This window comes from Lepidochelys kempii, chromosome 17, assembly GCF_965140285.1.
Source record: "Lepidochelys kempii isolate rLepKem1 chromosome 17, rLepKem1.hap1, whole genome shotgun sequence".
NCBI lineage: Eukaryota > Metazoa > Chordata > Testudines > Cheloniidae > Lepidochelys > Lepidochelys kempii.
In genome coordinates this window covers 16,640,131-16,658,921 of record NC_136396.1, presented here as the reverse complement: position 1 = coordinate 16,658,921, position 18,791 = coordinate 16,640,131, and the positions used below count along the sequence as shown (strand labels likewise).

At 42.2% G+C, this 18,791-nt stretch overlaps 2 protein-coding genes across 4 annotated transcripts in view; one reads left to right on the top strand and one right to left on the bottom strand.

Annotated features, from left to right (window-relative positions):
• The window catches only part of LAT2 (linker for activation of T cells family member 2), a 32,989-nt gene extending 32,579 nt beyond the window's left edge, over positions 1-410 (top strand). The window contains exon 14 of the mRNA XM_073315094.2: positions 188-410. The gene's annotated coding sequence lies outside the window, so the exon portion shown is untranslated. The remainder of the gene's footprint in view (positions 1-187) is intronic.
• A 4,695-nt stretch (positions 411-5,105) lies between these two features.
• RFC2 (replication factor C subunit 2) lies at positions 5,106-17,995 on the bottom strand. 3 transcript variants are annotated; one of them, XM_073315090.2, is made up of 11 exons: positions 17,751-17,995; positions 14,942-15,011; positions 13,776-13,817; positions 13,244-13,350; positions 11,992-12,093; positions 11,223-11,323; positions 8,954-9,111; positions 8,516-8,581; positions 7,770-7,850; positions 6,380-6,493; positions 5,106-5,444 (listed from the first exon to the last, which is right to left on the bottom strand). In XM_073315090.2, exons 1-11 carry the CDS (start codon positions 17,993-17,995, stop codon positions 5,334-5,336), a joined length of 1,197 nt encoding a protein of 398 aa, XP_073171191.1. In that variant the 3' UTR covers positions 5,106-5,333. The 3 variants fall into 3 exon arrangements, with proteins under 3 accessions (XP_073171191.1, XP_073171192.1, XP_073171193.1); XM_073315091.1 differs by having other exon boundaries at positions 11,914-12,093; positions 17,751-17,912; XM_073315092.1 differs by lacking the exon at positions 13,776-13,817 and having other exon boundaries at positions 11,914-12,093; positions 17,751-17,912.
• Between the last annotated feature and the right edge of the window lie 796 nt (positions 17,996-18,791).

Below are 18,791 nucleotides of genomic sequence, written 5' to 3'. Positions count from 1 at the left end.
ACAATTAGGCAACACACACTCCCCACAAATTTTAAATCTTTACATTATCCAGCTCAGACAAAAATCTACCTGAATGATAGCAGCCCAGGGAGAAAACCCTAGCACTGAAAATAAAACGCAAGCAGAAAGTCAATAATGGTATGGGGGAAAAGAAGCAGTGAACTCACTGTCTTTCTTTTATTTCAAGGTACCTTCCCTACAATCTGAAAAAATAGCTGTCGCAAAGTTGCAGAAGCTTGTATTATTTTGAAGACTGCTACACACACACAGTGGAAAGGGTCCTTGGCTTCACGAGTGTAATGGAATCACCTGTTCTCCAAACCCTGCCAAAAGTCGTTAACTAACTTAAAGGACATGGATGCACACTGCTGAAAGTAAATGCACTGGATCCAGAAGTCCCACAAAAATAACTGGAAAAAGCATATGGAGAAAGCCCACCCCCCTCCCTCCCGACAAGTGAATTTCAGCTGCTTGGTGGATCTTTATGGAAGTCCCCTAGTTACCGAGAGGAAATGCCAAGGTTTTGTTATTCTGTCAGAGTTTCCTCCACATCCATTCAAGGGAGCGATGGCTTGCCTGCTCACCAATGTTTTCTGCTGTCAAGTGTGAAATGAATCTTTAAACCGCTGAGCAGCAACGCAGTTGACAGTTTAACTTGCCAAGTTGACTCGTGTAAGGAGGCATTAAAGCGGATGAATTATATTTCTTGTTTAGTTCCCAATGTAGCAAAGCTGTTGGACAGACACTGCTTCCAACAGAGGGATCGAACCTTCCAGCCAGATGCCAAGTTTTTAGGAGTAGTTCTGTATAGCTAAGTAATACACTGAAGTGCTCACAAATGGTGAAGGGCCGAAGGCTACTACAAACAAGATCACTGCAGCTACAGATCATATTCAGAGTGCTGTCAGATAGTATCTTTCTTGTGCTTTTGGAATTTATTTTACAGCCATCCATAGGAGTTGAGACAGGTAACAGGGCCCTGAGCTCATCTTTACCGCATTGCCAGCCTCAGGAATTGCACCTGCTTTTCAGAATTGCTAGAACTCAGACCTTGCATTTGAACCATGCTTTAGTTCTGACCACTAAAATGTTCAGGAGCACAGCGTTTTACCTGGCAGCATTACAGCACTTGCTCGTTGAGAGTGAAATGCACCTCTGTGCAGGAAATCAAGGAAAAGCTCATGCACTACTTTAGTCTTAAGTGGTGTACATGCTGGCCTGCTGCATAGGGGTAAACTTCACCCACGGTAGAGTGAGAACGGTTAGGTAAATGCCTAGTAAGGGAGTTTTTAGAACAGCAAGTTATGTGTTGGAGCGACTGTCTCCTGCCAGTCCTAGTTATTGCTAGAAACTGGTTCACCAAGCTTTTATGCTCTGGCATGAACAGGTACTCTCTAACTAGCAGGGAAAAGGGTCACACAAGCAATTTCCTCCCTTTTGTTACCAGTGATTAGAAAGAACCTTGAATAAGGGTAGTAAGAGTCAGCTATGCGGTGGAAGGTGTGGACATGAAACCTTTCCTACTACAAATTACTTCACTTATGAAATTTTGCTCTGAGTGGAGGAGTCTATTTGATCTAATCAGTCTATGCACAGTGAGAGTTAAGGTTGAATTTAAGCCTCTTTACAGATGTGGATTTGACATTTCATTTGTATTTGAGACACCTTAATCACAGCAACAAGGTGCCTGTTACTCTTGTGTCTGAAACTAGGAGGCCAATCAAGCATTTTGTAATTAGTGATTGGGGGAAAACTTAATTGCAGCTCCCACTAATGGGTGTATTCCTGAAGTCTCCAAAGAGCAGCAAGACAGGGCCTTTAATGTAGTCCATGTAGGAAAGAGAACTATCTAGAACGTCCTTAACCTCTTAAAAGGGGTACACCTAGTTAGTTTCAGAACAGGAGTTAAACAGGGTCAGTTTTACACCTACTCAAGTTTCCTACCAGTTGGTATCTAGAATCACACTTTCTTTTCTTCTCTGCTGTGCAAAGGGCCCACACAAATAAGGGACACAGACAATAGACTGAGGGTGCAATTTACCTTTGAAGAACAACCCAAAGCCTAATAAACCATTAAAGCCCTAATCTGAAGATTTATGCACTGCATAGACCATGTCCTGGCTCTTTTGTTGAAAGGTGAATTTCATCCAAAGTGACTGAACAGAAAAGTTCTAACCTTTGTTGTAGAAATATTGTGTTACTTGACAGACCATGCAAAATGTTATGTGACCGGTGATGATGAATGTCCAATATGATACCTCTCAAAACTGCCTCATTTTCAGAAGTGTTGACTCTATAAAGGTGTCTCAAAATTACAATTCAATTCTGAAAATGTTGGTCTCAGTTGTCAGAGAAGTGCAATTGTGTTGATGTGTTCGTTTAAGATTCTGATGTAATACCAGGAGAGAGATGTTCAAATGCTTAAAGTTTAGTGGTAATACAAGTTGCCTGGGATACAGTTAATCAAGTAACAGAACTCTGAATAAGTTCCAGGATTTCGACAGATGTTAGGCCAGGGCAATACAGGATTTATTGTACTCTGTGCTCAGTAGGGAGAGGTGAATAAACCAAGTAATATTTCCTGGAGCATTTATGGAAAATATTTGTTGCCCAAACAGGAGTTCAAAGTGTGTAAGATAAATGGGGTAGGAGAGTGATTAAAGGAGAAGATACAGATTCTATTCCCCAATCTGCCAGTGTGAAAATGCAGGCAAATCCCCACCTTCTGGTGGTCCTTTGTAAAGCAAGGTAAACCCTTTCTTAGTTTTGTGAAGCACTGTAAAATAAAAAGGGCATCTTTCATTCAAGGGTCACAGTGTTCTGGAACATAGCCAGTAAATTTTACAATAAATTATATTGAAGTGATTGGAATTCTACAGTGTAGCTTTTAAAACACACCCACCCATTACTAACATTTCCTTTGTCACCTGTGTACACAAATAAAAGTATCTACAATGACCAGATTGGTTGCCTTTTCAGAAATCTTTAATTTGCAGGCGTACAGGGAATTCAGGGTATGCACAACGTTGGCTGCCAGTGAATGGGAGTAGCATCCAGCCTGTGTGTTCCAGCAACAATCCAGGGAGACGGGGAATAGCGCAAAGCTGAATACATCTATGACCACACCTTCATTCAATCCTGGGGGGTTCTGCTGGAAGCTGCTGATGGTGGGAGGAGGAGAACAGGCAGCAGCTGCTACAGAAGAGGGAGTCACCCTAGATTCTAGACCTCACCAAAAGCTGCTCTTCTCTCCTCTATGGGAATAGGGAAAATGTACAGCTAGGAGATCCCAGTGGAGGATACAATGGGGGCAAAGACCAACCCTGTAGGGCCTTGGCCACTGTGCCCGTGGAAGCCCTTAAACACCTGACTAATCTGCAATTGTAGTTCGTTCCCCTTGCTTCCGACTGGGCCTGTAGTAAATGCTATGAAAATGAGGGTCATTAAGGGCAGAACAGGTTGCCTAGAATACATGGAAAAAGGGGAAGGATTCGGGAAGTGGTTCAGTGCCTTTCATATCTTGCTTGGCTGCCTACTCTATTCAGATTGGTAAACTCTTTGGGCCAAGACTGTGTGTGTAGAGCATGCAGCAGATTAGGGTCCCAACCTGGATTTTACAGTATTTAATAAATGCATAGTTTATAACTGTACTAAGGAGTTGCTAATACATTGAGAATCAGAAGTGTCCGTGATGATGTACGCAGTTTGATAGAGACTTTGTGAAATACTGTGTTAATTAAATAAAATACTTTGACTCTCTCTTACGTGCTTATAGTGCTGTCTTCATTTGCATTACCAATCAGGACCTAGACCAAGTGTACCTGTCCTTTGGATGCAAAGGCCTCATTCACAGCTTCCCTCTCCATTCCACAGTCTAGAACTACCCTTTCAGAAGAGGAACTTGTCACATCATTCTGCCAAACTGCCTTAACTACTTCCACTTTTTTACATCTGAAAAAATTACAAATCTTTCCTAAACTGAAATCCCTACAGCCAATGAGATTTGTGTATACAGTAATTCACCCAACTCTCATATCTCTTCAGTGAGCAGGGATGCACATAAAGCAGCTGAATCAGGCAAGACATTTTCCCCACCTACAGAAGCATGACCAGGTAATCGCCAGCAGCATCAACAATTAATTTGTCTTCCTTCTGTGTATCCATAATTCCTGTAAATTATGAACTTGGGGTATTTTAACATGGCTCCATTTCCAGAAGCCTTCTCTTAGACTTCCTGGAGAGGTAGGTAAAATCTTCACTCCATATTTATATTCCCTTTGTATTTTATAGTTACTGCTTATGAGAGGAACAACTTTATTTGAACTATGAGGAGTCCGCCCAAATAAACGTGTTACTCTTTAAGGTGCCACCGTTTTTGTGGATACAGACTAAGACGGCTTCCCCTCTGATACTTTATTTGAACTGCTTGCTCATTACTTCTGAATCTGAACATGGAAGGGGAGAATAGATGCCTTAGCTTTTAGATGAATTAATCCTACAGGCAAAAGATCAGGCATTCTTCATTTCTCATGATTATTAAGTTAACCCAGGCCAGCAAGAATTGATGCCTAAATCTAGAATGCACCAGCATCTATTTGAGATGGGCACACACTTCAATACTGACACAGTACTTCCATTTTCAAAGGTTCCAAAGGCAGTATCCAAGGGAAGGTGTCACATCGACTACATCTGCGCTTTATTATACCACACATTTTGTTAGTTGTATTAAAGGTGCCTACTGGATGGTTTCCCTGTTATTCACAGCACAGGTATAGCTTAGATCCTGCTCAATACACCTCAACACGAACCTAGTGAAATCACCTGTGCGCAAAAGGGTAGGTCATTTTCCACAGCCCATTTCATCCTTGGCTTCACTGAGATCTCCAGTCACGATCGGTTGTTTGATGGATACATCTGTCCACTAGGAATGAGATTGACACCATTTCATTTCACAGGTCACTGAACAGCCATGGGCTGTTAACTTCTGGTCAGTACAGCCATGAACGATTTCAAAAGGCAGACCAGGACAAGGGGTTTTAATTCTATTGCTAATCATCTGTACTATCCAGTCCTATCCCACCACTTTTACACCACAGACACAACCGTTCTCAGTGGATTTTAAGTTTATTTGGCCTAAAAAAAAGTACAAAGTAATTTAAAAACAAATGCTGGCTTTCATTTTCAGGTTCAGCAAGAACAGAGAATAAGTTCACTGAATTCAGAATTTACTATATACACAAGGTTCTAGTATGCAGATAGCTGCTGGCCTTAAACACTGTAACCTCATACTTCCAGAATCAAGGCTGTAATTGCAGTCCAGTAAAATACTCCATTTAACTTTCTGCAGGAGCAGCCGTCTTCTGACAGAGCCTGGCAAGCAGTCCAGCCATCTGCAAGAGAGAATTCACCCCTTCTGCTATCTTCATGTGAGTATATCCAATTTCCTGGCAATACAAATATTAGGTGTCAAACCTCAGCTTTTTCTGTTGCTTTGTCTACATTTCTACAGCAAAGCGAGGCAGTTTTCGTGGAAGACTGACTTGTACTTTTTCCCCCAGCAGCAAGAGTAGTTTGCGTTGTCTACTTTGTCCTGTGATAGCACACACTGTACAGAGTCCCCAGACATTAATGAATTACATATACACCATATGGAATAGAGCTTGCCCGTCCGCTCCAAAGATGCTGCCCTCAAGCTACCTGAGCTGAAGGAAAAATTAAGTTGTCAACAAGCATAGGGCTGATTTCTTCTTGAAGCCAGCCACATTAGGGTAATACAACAACTTTCTGATAGATCAGGTCAAATACTGCTCTGTGGTGCAAGCATCTCTCTCCCGTTTTCCTTCAAGGAAGCACTATGCCTGTATCTGAGGGCAGGATTTAACCCTAAGAGGTCTGATTCCAATACGTACATTGATTATCACATGTCAAATTAGAACTCAGTACCATTTAGCCTTTAGTAAGCTACTGAAATAACTCAGACTTGATGACCATCTGGCCATGCTACAAAAGCCATTTATTTTGACAGAGTTTTAGAGGAAATAAGAACGTACGTTGCAGGGCCAAGGGCTGAAATGATTATTTGAAGCTTTGATTTAGTGGCCAGCTGAGTTTGTTCATTATCTGAATAGGATTATATTATGACTAAGTCTAATTAAATGATATAGCACCTTGAGCTTGCATGGGAGTTTACTGTTAAAGTGTTAATAAACTCTCACCCTTCTTATGAAAAGTTTATGGGAGGGGAAACGCAGTGAGAGGTTTAGATACCTTTTGTACTAAGAACTAGCAATTCTTGGGGAACAAACTGAGGCTGCCCCTTTAATAGGAATCATTTTTTGTTTTTTTTAAAGACGAATGTGATAATGAGGCTAGCACTAACCTTGATGAACTCCAATTTCAGATACTCCGGCATCTGGAAGGTTTTACACACTCTGAAGATATTGCCAACTATATCTTCTGGTGAGTACCCAAGCCGCCACAAGTGGGCAAGAATCTGTGCAGGAGAAAATAAATGTTAACTTTTTTCCCCCCAGGAAAATTAAGTTATGTGGATCAAGTTTGTACTCATTTTTGTATATGAATCATTTCCCACATGGTGAAACTGCATATAGTTCTTTAATGTTAAAGGAACAGGTTTAATCTCCATCCTGTGCTAGCAAGAAGTGACACTCCATTCGTACTTGTTTTGGTCGTTACTTTTTTTCACCTTAGACATAATTACATCTGAGGCAAGCTGCAAATTTATGGAGCCAGGATCAATGGTCTCCAATTTATAAACTAATAAATTGATATTTTATTGCTGTATTTAGCATCTTTTACCAGAACAACTACAAGTTTCCTGTTCAGTGATCTGAGCGCACACATTTGCTCCTGGTGCTGCTACTGCCCTAATATTTATATCCAGTATTGTTACACAGTAGCTACATCTGCCATCATAAGGTAAACAGTCTATATTGAAATCCCTCAAGTTCCCTGGTACCCTTCATAGTGCCATTAGAATAATCCAGGTTTGGGATTGAGCTGTTTCAGAGGCCAGCAGAGAACAGACATGTTGTTTAGACCAAAACCTTTTTCCACCAGCCGTATTACAAAATAGTATTGGTGGGATTCTATAATGAACACAAGTTTTCCTTTGCAAGTGGAAACACCATGACTATCTGACAACAGCAGAGAGGTATAAATTAAAAATGGCACCAAAGAGTTGGGAGGTGGGGGAGAACCTCATGTGGATGTCAGAAAGGCCTGTTTAGAGTAAAATATCAGAACCTCATTCATCCTCTGCAGTAAATAATTCACATAATTATGAATGAGTTGCAAGTGAAGACTGAAAGCAAGGATAGTGCTTAAGATGTATTTTGTTTATCTTGGCAACAGATTTTTTCCATTTATCAAAATACACCAGTAACGGCTCTGTAGTATGTTCTTTGAAAATACAGGTAGTGATACTAGACCTTATCTTGTCTTGCCTACTAAATTTTTGAGAAGTGGAGCTTTGTTTGTGTGAATTAAAAGTGTGTCACTTAATGTGGTGTCACTTGTATTCAGACATTTAGATCCAGTCAATCACAAAGATGCCTCAGTGTAGAAATATACATGCTATCAGGATTTCTACGTATTAAGATTCCTTACATGAAAAAGGTTTATATTCATGAATTTATCTGCATTTGTATAGTTTTACTTTTGTTTTCGATGGAAAGTAAGGTAAACTAAAATCTTCTGAAAAGCAAGCATTCTGTTGAGAAAGTGTCTGAAAAGACAAAAATACATACCTTGTATGCTTCATCAATATTTGCATTCACACAGTGCTGTATCATTTCCTTCACTAGCAGAGGGTGTGGCTCATCACACACCTATACCAAAGAGAAATTAGAATTTTAGGAAACATCAATGCACATATTCCCTCCTACACCCAAATACCCTGAATAATTTTAATAGTCTTCTATATAGTTGATAGTTTAAATGCTATATCTGAGAAAGCCCTATAATACAGGCTGTTCACCACACATTTTATTTTTAAGTGACTAACTTAGCTGGTAACGTAATTACTCACCCAACATTAAGTCAGACTTTATATCACTGAGTACAAAGCACCCAACATACTAGGCATTAACAGTTACTATCACTGAATTTCACAGCAGTCCTATTAAGATTCATTATTTGCTATACAGACAATGGGTCTCAGCTGTGTCAGTTTACATTCAGATGCATTCTTTCTCCAGCATTAAAGGGAAAACCTCTTACTTTGTGTCAGTCTTTTCATAAGGGACATGCAACTCTTATGTTTAACGTAGCAATCTTGTTCAAGACATAATACTGCTTGGGAATTGACAAAGCAATGTCAAACTTTTACGTGTCCTAAACAATGTCTGATATAGTTGAGCTGACAGACTTCAAGTATTTTTTGTGTGGGAACGATGCCAGATACTGAAAACTAGGAAGAAAACGTGTTTATGTATGTTCCCATTACAGTGCAAATACTGAGCAATCACATCTTGCTATAAGAACTTTTACTAACCTTAAACACATTCTCACTGTTAATAAAGCCAAATCCAGAACAGGTGGACTGCAAGTTGTTTAGTGCCTGTAAAGAGTAAAATTAACGTTTCTGTTACTATCTGAAAAGCTCTACCTCTGGCTCCCCTCCTCAGACTCAACCAGAGACTTTTCCGGAACTGCTGCCATATCAAGCATTCCCACGAGTCAACAGCACAAACTCTAAGAGCTGTGAAGATTTTACTTCCTCCAGCTACAGGTCAGCATTCAATTTCCATTGATGCAGGGTCGAGTGACTAGACATTTCAGAATTCAGCAAACCCATACAGTTTAGTTACTGGAATACTGCAGATCATGTAATCTCCCCTTTACTTCCCACAACTTAAAGACTGTAAGGCCACAACTCCAGGCTTTGTACTGCAGTTAGAAGGCCTTTCTTTTGCTGGGTTTGTTTTAATACCTGTCTCATATCTCCTTGTGCTGTGAAGATAATAGCTTCCAGTCCATCATCTGTGTATTGTACATTCTCTCTCTCAACAATCTTCATTAACCTTGCAAGGATCTGAGCATCTGTCAGCTTGGTGTAGCGCAGCACTGCACAGCGGGACTGGATTGGCTCTAGAGAGAGAGAGAGAGAGACATCTTGTTCTCTTCTTAAGTATCCATCCAAGATTACTTTTTTCAGCTTGGGAGAAGGCATCTGTGAAATTTCTGCATCACCCTGTAATCTGATTTCCTTTTATATGGAATAGTTTCACTGTCATAGTCCACTCTGAGGGCATGTTTACAATGCACACTACTTATGGTGGTGTGTAGTGGACGTATACTGCACACACAGTTGCTAACTTTCACGTGGTAAATAAGCACCCTGCCTTTCACAATAAACTAAAAATTAAGCTAATCCCATTTCAAAACAAGGTCAAAACAAGCCAAGCCCTAAGAGCCACAACACTCTATGTGACTAGATATCCCCGGTGTGCAGTCTGAGACTGTGGTGGGCCAGCTGTGCACCCCTGATTCTCCTCCCCTTGCTCCTGGTTGCCCTCCCTTGCCAGGAGCCCATCAAAAAAAAGCAACAAGCTGTAACCCAAAAACTAGCCAACAAGCAACTCACAAGCCAATTAAGCCGAAAACAAGCCCAATTTCTGAATTTTTTTCGCAGGTTTGGCACGTCTGACTGCACCCCCACCTGCCACAGGTATATTTAGCAGTATAGATGGTGTTTTTGGCCCCATAGCATGAGCCCAAGTCCATTGAGCTTGATGCTGAGACTTGATGCTGCAGAGTTTTTGTTTTTGTGCAGTGTAGACATACCCTTACATTCTGGCCATAGAGCTCTTCAACTGAGACCAAAGGCCAGGTCTCTGGCAAGCTAATATGAAGGCCAAATTTGGTTCTGAAATGTAACTGTGATTGGGTGTTCACCCCATACCAGCCTTAAAAGGGTTAATGAGGCAGAGAAGGGGGCCAATTAACTGGATAGGGTACACCTGAGGGGAATTAGGCTGGATAAGCAAACCCCCCTCCCCGGTTGGAAATAAAGCTCAGCTGAGAAGGAACAGGTGAGGCTATGAAAAAGGCAGGAAGCTGGCAGCAGAGATGGGCTGCAGCATAGAGCAGTCACTCTCTAGCTGTTGAGAGGGAAAGGAGGAAACCAGGAGGAGAACAGAAGCCCTGAAGGAAGTGTGTACCCAGAGGAGAGTGGAAAAAGAGGCTGATAGAGGGAAAGTAGGTGCAGCCCAGCGAAACAGTAGCCAGGTTTGGGACTGTGCAGATGTTGGCTGCTGGTTGTAGGATCCCTGGGCTGGAACCTGGAGTAGTGGGCAGGCCTGGGTTCCCTACCAGCCACTGGGGAAGTGGCACAGACCAGGCAGTGGAGCTGAAGACTGCCAAGGACAGTTGTCCAGTGGGACTTTGATACCCCAGAAAGGGAGGACTACACAACTTGGCTGAAGGGCCAAGTCACGGAGAGAGAGGTGGTACGGTGTGTGAACAAGCAGCAGAAAGGGGCATCAGACTGGGAGGAGCTAACCTCCAGAGCAGTCAGGGTTCACTCACTGTTAGGGCACCTCCTCCTGTGACAGTGTCCAAAATAAAAAACACCCTTATTTTATCAATCTAGACTTTTACCTGCTCCTATGAACAGAACAATTTGACAGCACCCTGTATGGTCCACCATGCAACAGTAGTTAACGTAACCTTGCAACTTTAAGTATATTTAGAGGGAGCCAAACAATGGGATAAAACATTTTACTTAGATCATCTAACTTCTGATATAGTTTGTATGTGTCTGTGCTAAGTTTTCTCCTCCTTAACTACAGAATAGCTGGTCAGAGAGTTTACTCCAGTGGAAGGTACTTATTTTTGTGACCATGGGTGCTTGTAGGCAGCTAGATTTTTCAAGAGGGGTGATGAGCACTGACACCTTGTGCTGTGCAGGCAGATGCTCACCCATCGATGAAAATCAGGCCACCTTTATTTAAACTTGAAAAGTTTGGCTTTACTGAACTTACCAAGATTTGCCTCCAAACTCCAAAATCTTCTACAAAGAAAGTACAAGCAAAGGCAGATGATTAAAGAAAGTTTACCCTACAGCTTTACCTAGGAGACTTTGGGAGCTCCAATCTTGGAGCCCTACCATCACATACTGTAACAGTGGCAGGAAGCTAACTGTAAACATGGAAGATGTGTTATAAAGGTGCATACAGAGACTAGTAGCTTTCTTTTACCTATGATTTTATCTGAGGCATTGCATGCAAGTGCAAAGCGAGTTGTTTTGGAATAAATTTCCATGGTTCTTCGCAATGCTTGCTGTGCTCCATCTGTCATGCTGGAGAAAAAAAAAAGTTAGGTTGGCTTTTGCCCTTCACTATCTAACATCCAGCTGCAGTCTAATAAATGTTTATACCGCCTTCAGAGTTTCTATTTATATTAGCTACTGCCTTGTGAATTATTTGATCTTCTGGCAAGGCAACTAGGAAGCTAAGTAGCTTTATCCAGAAACTTACAAGTCACCACACAATACATACCATCTCTGAATATTCTATACAAATTACCCAATTAAAACCAAACCATCCACATTTGAAAGAATGATCTCTAGGTGTAGATGCACATGTAGTAATCTTTTCATGCAGTAAAGCTAAAATAGAATTATCTACTATAGGACGATGTATGCTATATCAGCCACCCCTTTTTCAAATGAGAGCTTAGAAATAGCCTGTAAATTGGATAGTATTTTACATCCCATCAAATCCTAAAGTGCTTCTCTCAGATACTAAACATCTCTGAAATGCAGCAGCCTCTGTTGGAAGAGCGTCTGATAAGAGTGCTGTTAAATGGAGATCTGTTCACAACTAAATTACTTCTGAGAGGCTAGCAAAATACCTTAAACTTAAAATAGGTTTATAATAGAAGCCTTACATTTTATGCAAGTTATGCAGAACATGGAGGCAGAACACTTCTGAGGGGTTATTTGTGATCAGAAGAAACACAGTGTACCTGTCTGCTTCATCCAGGATGATTATCTTATGCCGACCTTTGGGAAGTGTGACCTTCTGCTGAGCAAACATTTTGATTTTGTTTCTCACAACATCGATGCCCCTGAAACAATAATCTTATTCATTCAGTGATCACTCAGACCAGTTTGTATTTCACATCAATTTAAAGAAAGAAGTGCAACAAATTACATTCCATTAACACAAAATGGACGCTATTTACATTTGAAGGGAACTGTATCTAGTAAATAGTTTTGGGGAAAATAAGAGCAAACATTTTATTATCCTTCAATGTTCAGTTTCGAGTTACAAAATTTAGTGTTCTACAGTTACTCAGTAACTGAAGTTAACAATAAAGACAGAACAATACATGCACTCTTCCAGCATAGGTTCTCAAACCACTTAGAGCCTGAAAGTAATCAGTGGTGCAGCAAGCCCTTATGCACAAAGCAAGCCTTAAAACACCCTTGTGAACCAGGGCAATGACATAGGGAGAAATTAAGTGACTTACTTAAGATCAAAAAGGAAGTCTCTAGCAAAATCAGGAATATAACCCAGTTCTCCTGCCCATAAGCTTTCACCACAAAGCAATCTTTAGTATTTGAGGTTCCTACCACCTATATACCTAAACTCAAATAATCTTTCCTCTGTCAACTAGCTAAATAAAATTATTTTCCTTTAAATGTTAATGAAACTTTACGAACACAACAGAAGGAGGAGAGCTCTTTAGGATAAATTTGAGAAGTTATGGACAGAAATTACAGATTACATAGCTCCTAATAATCTGCATATGTTTAACAATTCCATTCCATTAATAAGAAAAGGAGTACTTGTGGCACCTTAGAGACTAACCAATTTATTTGAGCATAAGCTTTCGTGAGCTACAGCTCACTTCATTGTGAGCTGTAGCTCACGAAAGCTTATGCTCAAATAAATTGGTTAGTCTCTAAGGTGCCACAAGTACTCCTTTTCTTTTTGCGAATACAGACTAACACGGCTGTTACTCTGAAACATTCCATTAATATTTAAGAAGTTCCCAAAACAGGAAGTGGATAATATCTACAAGAGACCTTAAAACATCAAAGATCACCTAAGTCTTTTGTGGAGGGAGGGAGGCAGGAAGAGACTGAGAAGCAAATATTGGAAACCTTACTATCATTAATCTAACAATCATAGTAGATTTCAAGTAAAAACATTTGAAGTTTGTTGCATTTCTTCCTTAATTTGAAACTTAGTTACAGAGTTCTCATACACACCTGTCATTTGAAGCATTCAGCTCCAGAACAGCATCCTTTAATGCAGGACCAAGCAGTGCACGAGCCAAACATAAGATACTGGTTGTTTTACCAGTTCCTGGAGGACCCTTTGAATACAATGAGTTTTAAGTATTATACCCTTAAAGTGAGTTGCACTGTCTAGCTACTGTGTTCTGTTAGCAGTAACAGAAACATAGGAATTCCTATACAGACTCATATGAGGAGTCCATGTAATCTAATATCCTGCTTCAAACAGATGCTTCAGAGAAGAGTGCAAGAAACCCTGGAATTATGGGACAAAACCTAACCCCCCAACAGGTTTATTCCCTGGAGCATGAGGGGGTGTATCTGGGACAATTACAGATTAAACAAAAATACTGATCTTTGGCTGTACAATTAAGATCTCCCTTACCAACAGACTCATGGACCAATGCAAATCTAGAGAGAGCCTGTTTACCATCCTGAACTGACACCACCAATAGAGAACAAAAATACAGCAAGCAGAAATATGGTGCAACACAAAAATACTTACAGCAATTATAATATTTGGTACATTTCCCTCCCTTGCAAAAACCTAGGAAAAGAATGAGTGATTACTTGGCCAGAAAAACTTGGAGAGTAATTCCTACATACTACCATTTTTCATAATTGGAATGAAAAACTCCTCATTCACTTCCTCCCCTCTTACTTTAATTTTTACCCCACCTTATCATTTTCATATTTCTTACTTGAGAGAGACAGTAAGTAAGGCAATATCTTTCAATATCTTCTGTTTGTGGAAGATACAAACTTTTGAGCTTCACAGAGCTCTTCTTCAGCTGACTTACTTCAGGTTTCCTTACTTGATCATTTATATGAATCCTTTGTGTGTGCAGAGTTCTGTCGTACTTAAAACGGTTCATCTAACCTGAGGTTTTTAGTATCCTTGCATTTTCCTTCCATCCATTAAAAAAACAACAACAACAACAACATTGTGATAAGTCACTAGCAAATCTGGGAACTGAACTCTGGAATACTGACTACCAGTCTCACATTCTAACCATTAAACACTTCCTTGTAGAGTAACCCCCAAGGAGGCTGTTAAAATGGTCATTCCAAATTGCAAGTACACACACATCATAAAATAGTGCAATTTAAAGAAGTTGAATATATTTATGTATACAAAACTGAATATAACTTTGTATGACCACAACGTTAGTAAACGTTTCTGTTACAAACTAGTTTGCTAGGATGACTACAATGAAAATATTTTTCACCTAACTTAAGACTCTAGAAAAACAACAAATATATCTGTAGGAAGATACAACATAAAATTAGTTGTAATCCAAACTATGTTTAGTGATGATTACAATTAACATGCTTAATTAACATGCTGGGCATTAATTTAATTTTCTGAACCACCCCAAAACTGGACAAATTGATAGTAAGTTTAAATGAATAAACTTAGACCTTGATTCAGGAAAGCATCCTTACTGAAGAGGACAACACTTGAGCACATGCTTTACTCTTAAGTACAGGCTTAAATCCCACTGAAGGCAAAAACACCTCTTTAAGTGCTTTCCTGAATAGAGGGATTTAAACTTGGCTTCAATGTTTTCCTGAATTGGGGTTTCTAAGCAGAATTGTATGGTAAAACAATACATACAAAATAAATACAGGACAACAATCTGTTTTTGTTATAACAAGCCAAGTACACACCTCCAGTCTGCTCACAGTGTCTTCATTCCCAACTATTTCAGATAGCTTCATAGGTCTGTATTTTTCAACCCTATTTAAAAATAAATCCCAAAACATTAGACATATCTAATTTAGCTCATGTTTTACACTAATCAAAACAGATTCAATTAGTATAAAATAATTGGAAATATTTGAAGTCAATGTCTAAATTTCTTAAGGAGGATTTCTGACATTTTCAAAGGAAAATTACATGCAAATTGCTCACGTGGTTAAGAGCAAACATTCAATAAATATTTTAAATATGTCAATATATTAGAACACAGCCATTTGATAAGCTTTTGATGCTGCTAAATGCAAAGGGAGGAGATGCTGATCCCGTGACTGTATTCCTTCACAGTAAGTTATCTTACCAAATGACTGTTTATTTCATCATTATAATCTGATTGATTTTTTGTAAAGGACAAAGAAGGATGATGAGAAATTTATTTAACTGCTGTACACTGATTTGCATACATGACACTTAGGCCTCCCCAACCCTGCAACTGATAGCATAATGCTGAACTGCTGCACTGAACACTATCAATTGCAGGATTAGGGTTTACACCCTTCAGATAATTAAAAAATGCTGGATTCTAAATAAACATTATATACCAATGCAATGTGACCTGTAATCCTATGCCGAGTAACAATCTAATTGCTGTTTCCCCACACCCATTTTCATACTTACTTGTGCCCTGATCCCACAAATGATTGCATTTGGGCAGACTGCTGCACCCGCAAAGAGCCCCGCCGAAGTCAATGGGACTCTGCACAGGCCCTGCATAGCCATTTGTAGGATCAGGGCCATCTGAGCATGTCCTCATTTTGCCTAGTTTATACCACAGCAAGACACCATACTGTGCTAACAGAACTCAGGATAAATATCTGGGAAATCATTTTGGTTCTACAGTCATGCAGAATGACAGCACAGTTTAATGGCCTACACTTATATGGCACTCCTCCTCCCAAGGATTCCAAAGCACCTGCACACTTAGAAGAGCACCATCATCTTAGAACAAACAAATCCCAATGCCCTCACACTAAGTATTTAAAAAAATCATTACTGCCGCAAGTACAGCACCTACGATTGTTAGAGTAGGAAAACATTAGAGATTCTTATTTTTCAGTTTGTTTACTTTGTGCATATGACAGCACACTGTCAGTTTCAGTTTACCCTCTTTATTGTCATGATCTGTATTACAATAGTACTTAGAGGCCTCACTGAGTTCAGGGTCCCATTGTGTTAGGCCCTGTACTAACACACAGTAAGAGACAGTGCCTGCCCCAGAGAGTTTAAAATGTAAATAGGCAAGGCAGGAGGGGAACACAGGCAGTGAGATTAAGTGACTTGTTCAGGTCACCCAATTCAGTGACCTACCCACTAGACCACACTGCTGTCTGTTGTGCTATTTGGATGTTTGTTTTTTCACAAAACAGAACCATTTAAAAACTGCAAAGGGACATATGGGCAGGTGTAGTACCTGAAACTTTTAATTATTTATCAAACTGACTTGATTTTGAGTTGATGATGTCCTTTTAAATGATATGCAAAAGATAAACAGATTCCTTTATCCACTTTCTAGGATGGAATGCAACAACTGTTTGCTATACAACATTTTAGGTATAGGAAAATAATGTAATTATGCAAGTTGGAATTTGACCAGGAATAATATCCAAGGAGTAATACACTTGTTTCACTGTAACAGTTTATGGCCATGTACATAAAACCTTGCAGTTATGTGACTGCTTTAGAGATACCAGGTCCATCAGCAAATCACATGTGACAACAAAACTGAACTCTCAAACGGTAGCACCAGACATGGACTTCTACATGATAAGCTGCAGGACAGCTTGGGACTTGATCATTTTATGACCTTAATAACTTGTGCAGCTATGCAAATTACAAGAATAATCAATGACCATGTCTGAAGAGTACTTGTGAGGGCAAAAAGGAATCATCCACCCTATCTATGCTGTTGCACATCTGACTATGGGCCTTTTATAACTGTGCCTAGCATCCTTTTCTCAGAAGCATCAGTTACGGCTGATATTGGGCTACACAAACCAGAGATAAGAGAGCAAAATGTATAGTCCCATGGAAGCCACAGGTGCAGAGCCATTACATCTGCTAGTGAAGTGGACCAACAGCCACTAACAATTTTAGCTAGTGCTCGCTAATAGCAGGTAGTGGTGTTTGCATAGCGGCCAGCTCATTACACCAAGGACGCTGCTCTTTCAGGCTTCAGTTCCATGCACTGTGGGGCTTCAGGTCCAGACCCTAGGAACCAAGCTCCCCTTTACTCTGCACGGACATTAACAAGCCCACGATCCTGTCCTTAAAGTGCACGGATGTCCCGCCGACGCTGCATCGGCTCGCTGTGCAGCAATGCTGGGGTTAGCTGCCTCTCCCCACCCCAGAGCCAGCTGCATGTCAGGGCGGTTCTGCGGGCGGTTCTGCAGGCGGCGGGACGCCCCCCGAGCACACGAGGGTGATGGGCCCTCAGGAAGTGTTACAGGATATTGAGCTTGATGGGGCTGCACCCCCAGCTAAGGGGATCCCCCGGGGAACCCCCCCATCAATAGCTGGCATCTCCCTCCCTCCTTACTGCAGCTGGGGAGGGGGGCAGGGGATCCCCCAGTTCCCTCAAGGGGCCCCAGCTGCCAGGAGACCCCAGCTCTTCCTCCCCCGCAACCCCCCAGATCCCCCCCCCAACACACACAGCGCCAGGCCCAGGCCCAGGCCCGCCCTACAGCCCCCGCCCCCCCGCACTAGCCCCGGCCCGGCTCTCACCAGGGCAGCTCATAGTGGGCGCTGCCGGAGGCGCCAGGGGCCTCGGCCGCTCCCCGCTGCTCCCCGGCTCGCGGCCCAGGCCGCTCAGCCTCCGCCATCTCCGCGTCCATGCCGGCCTGCCGCTCCCGCCCGCCGGCCGTAGCGCCGCCCCCTCGCCCTGTCACCGCCGGGCCGCGGAGCCAGGGGCCGCCTGAAAAGAGGCGGCGCCCGGCCGGGGCTGCGCGGCCTCCTGCCCGGGTCTCCATGGCAGCCTAGAGGCAGCTCCGTGTTCACCCCCCCACCCCCGGCATAGGGACTCCCGGATACCTCCATGGGGGGACCTGAGGGACAGAGCACGGGCTGGGGAGCCGGGACTCCTGGGTCCTATTTCCACCGCGGGGGGGCTGGGAGCCGGGACTCCTGGGTCCTGTTTTCCACCCAGTGGGGACTGGGAGCCGGGACTCCTGGGTCCTATTTCCACCGCGGGGGGGCTGGGAGCCGGGACTCCTGGGTCCTGTTTTCCACCGCGGGGGGACTGGGAGCCGGGACTCCTGGGTCCTATTTCCACCGCGGGGGGGCTGGGAGCCGGGACTCCTGGGTCCTGTTTTCCACCGCGGGGGTGCTGGGGAGCTCTCGTGGGTCCTATTTCCACCGCGGGGGGGGGGGGGGGCTGGGAGCCGGGACTCCTGGGTCCTGTTTTCCACCCAGTGGGGACTGGGAGCCGGGACTCCTGGGTTCCATGCTCATGCCGGGGCAGAGGACTGAAAACCGGGACTCCTAGATTCTGGTCTCACCCCTTGGGTGGGAGCATGAGCTAGAGGGTTGAGCTGATGTTCGAGTAGTTGGGAGTCCTGGGTGCAGTACTGCTTTCTTTAGACAAATCAGAACAGTAGCATTTTGTATGGGTGTAAGGGGCGAGCCATGGCAGAGTCAGCCGCATTTTCATTTAAAACAAATTGGAAATAGAGGGCTTGATTCTGATCTTCTCCTGTTGTAAATAAGCAGCAACTCCACTCAAGGTTAATGCAATTAGGCTGATGTAAAACTGGGGAGAAAAAAATC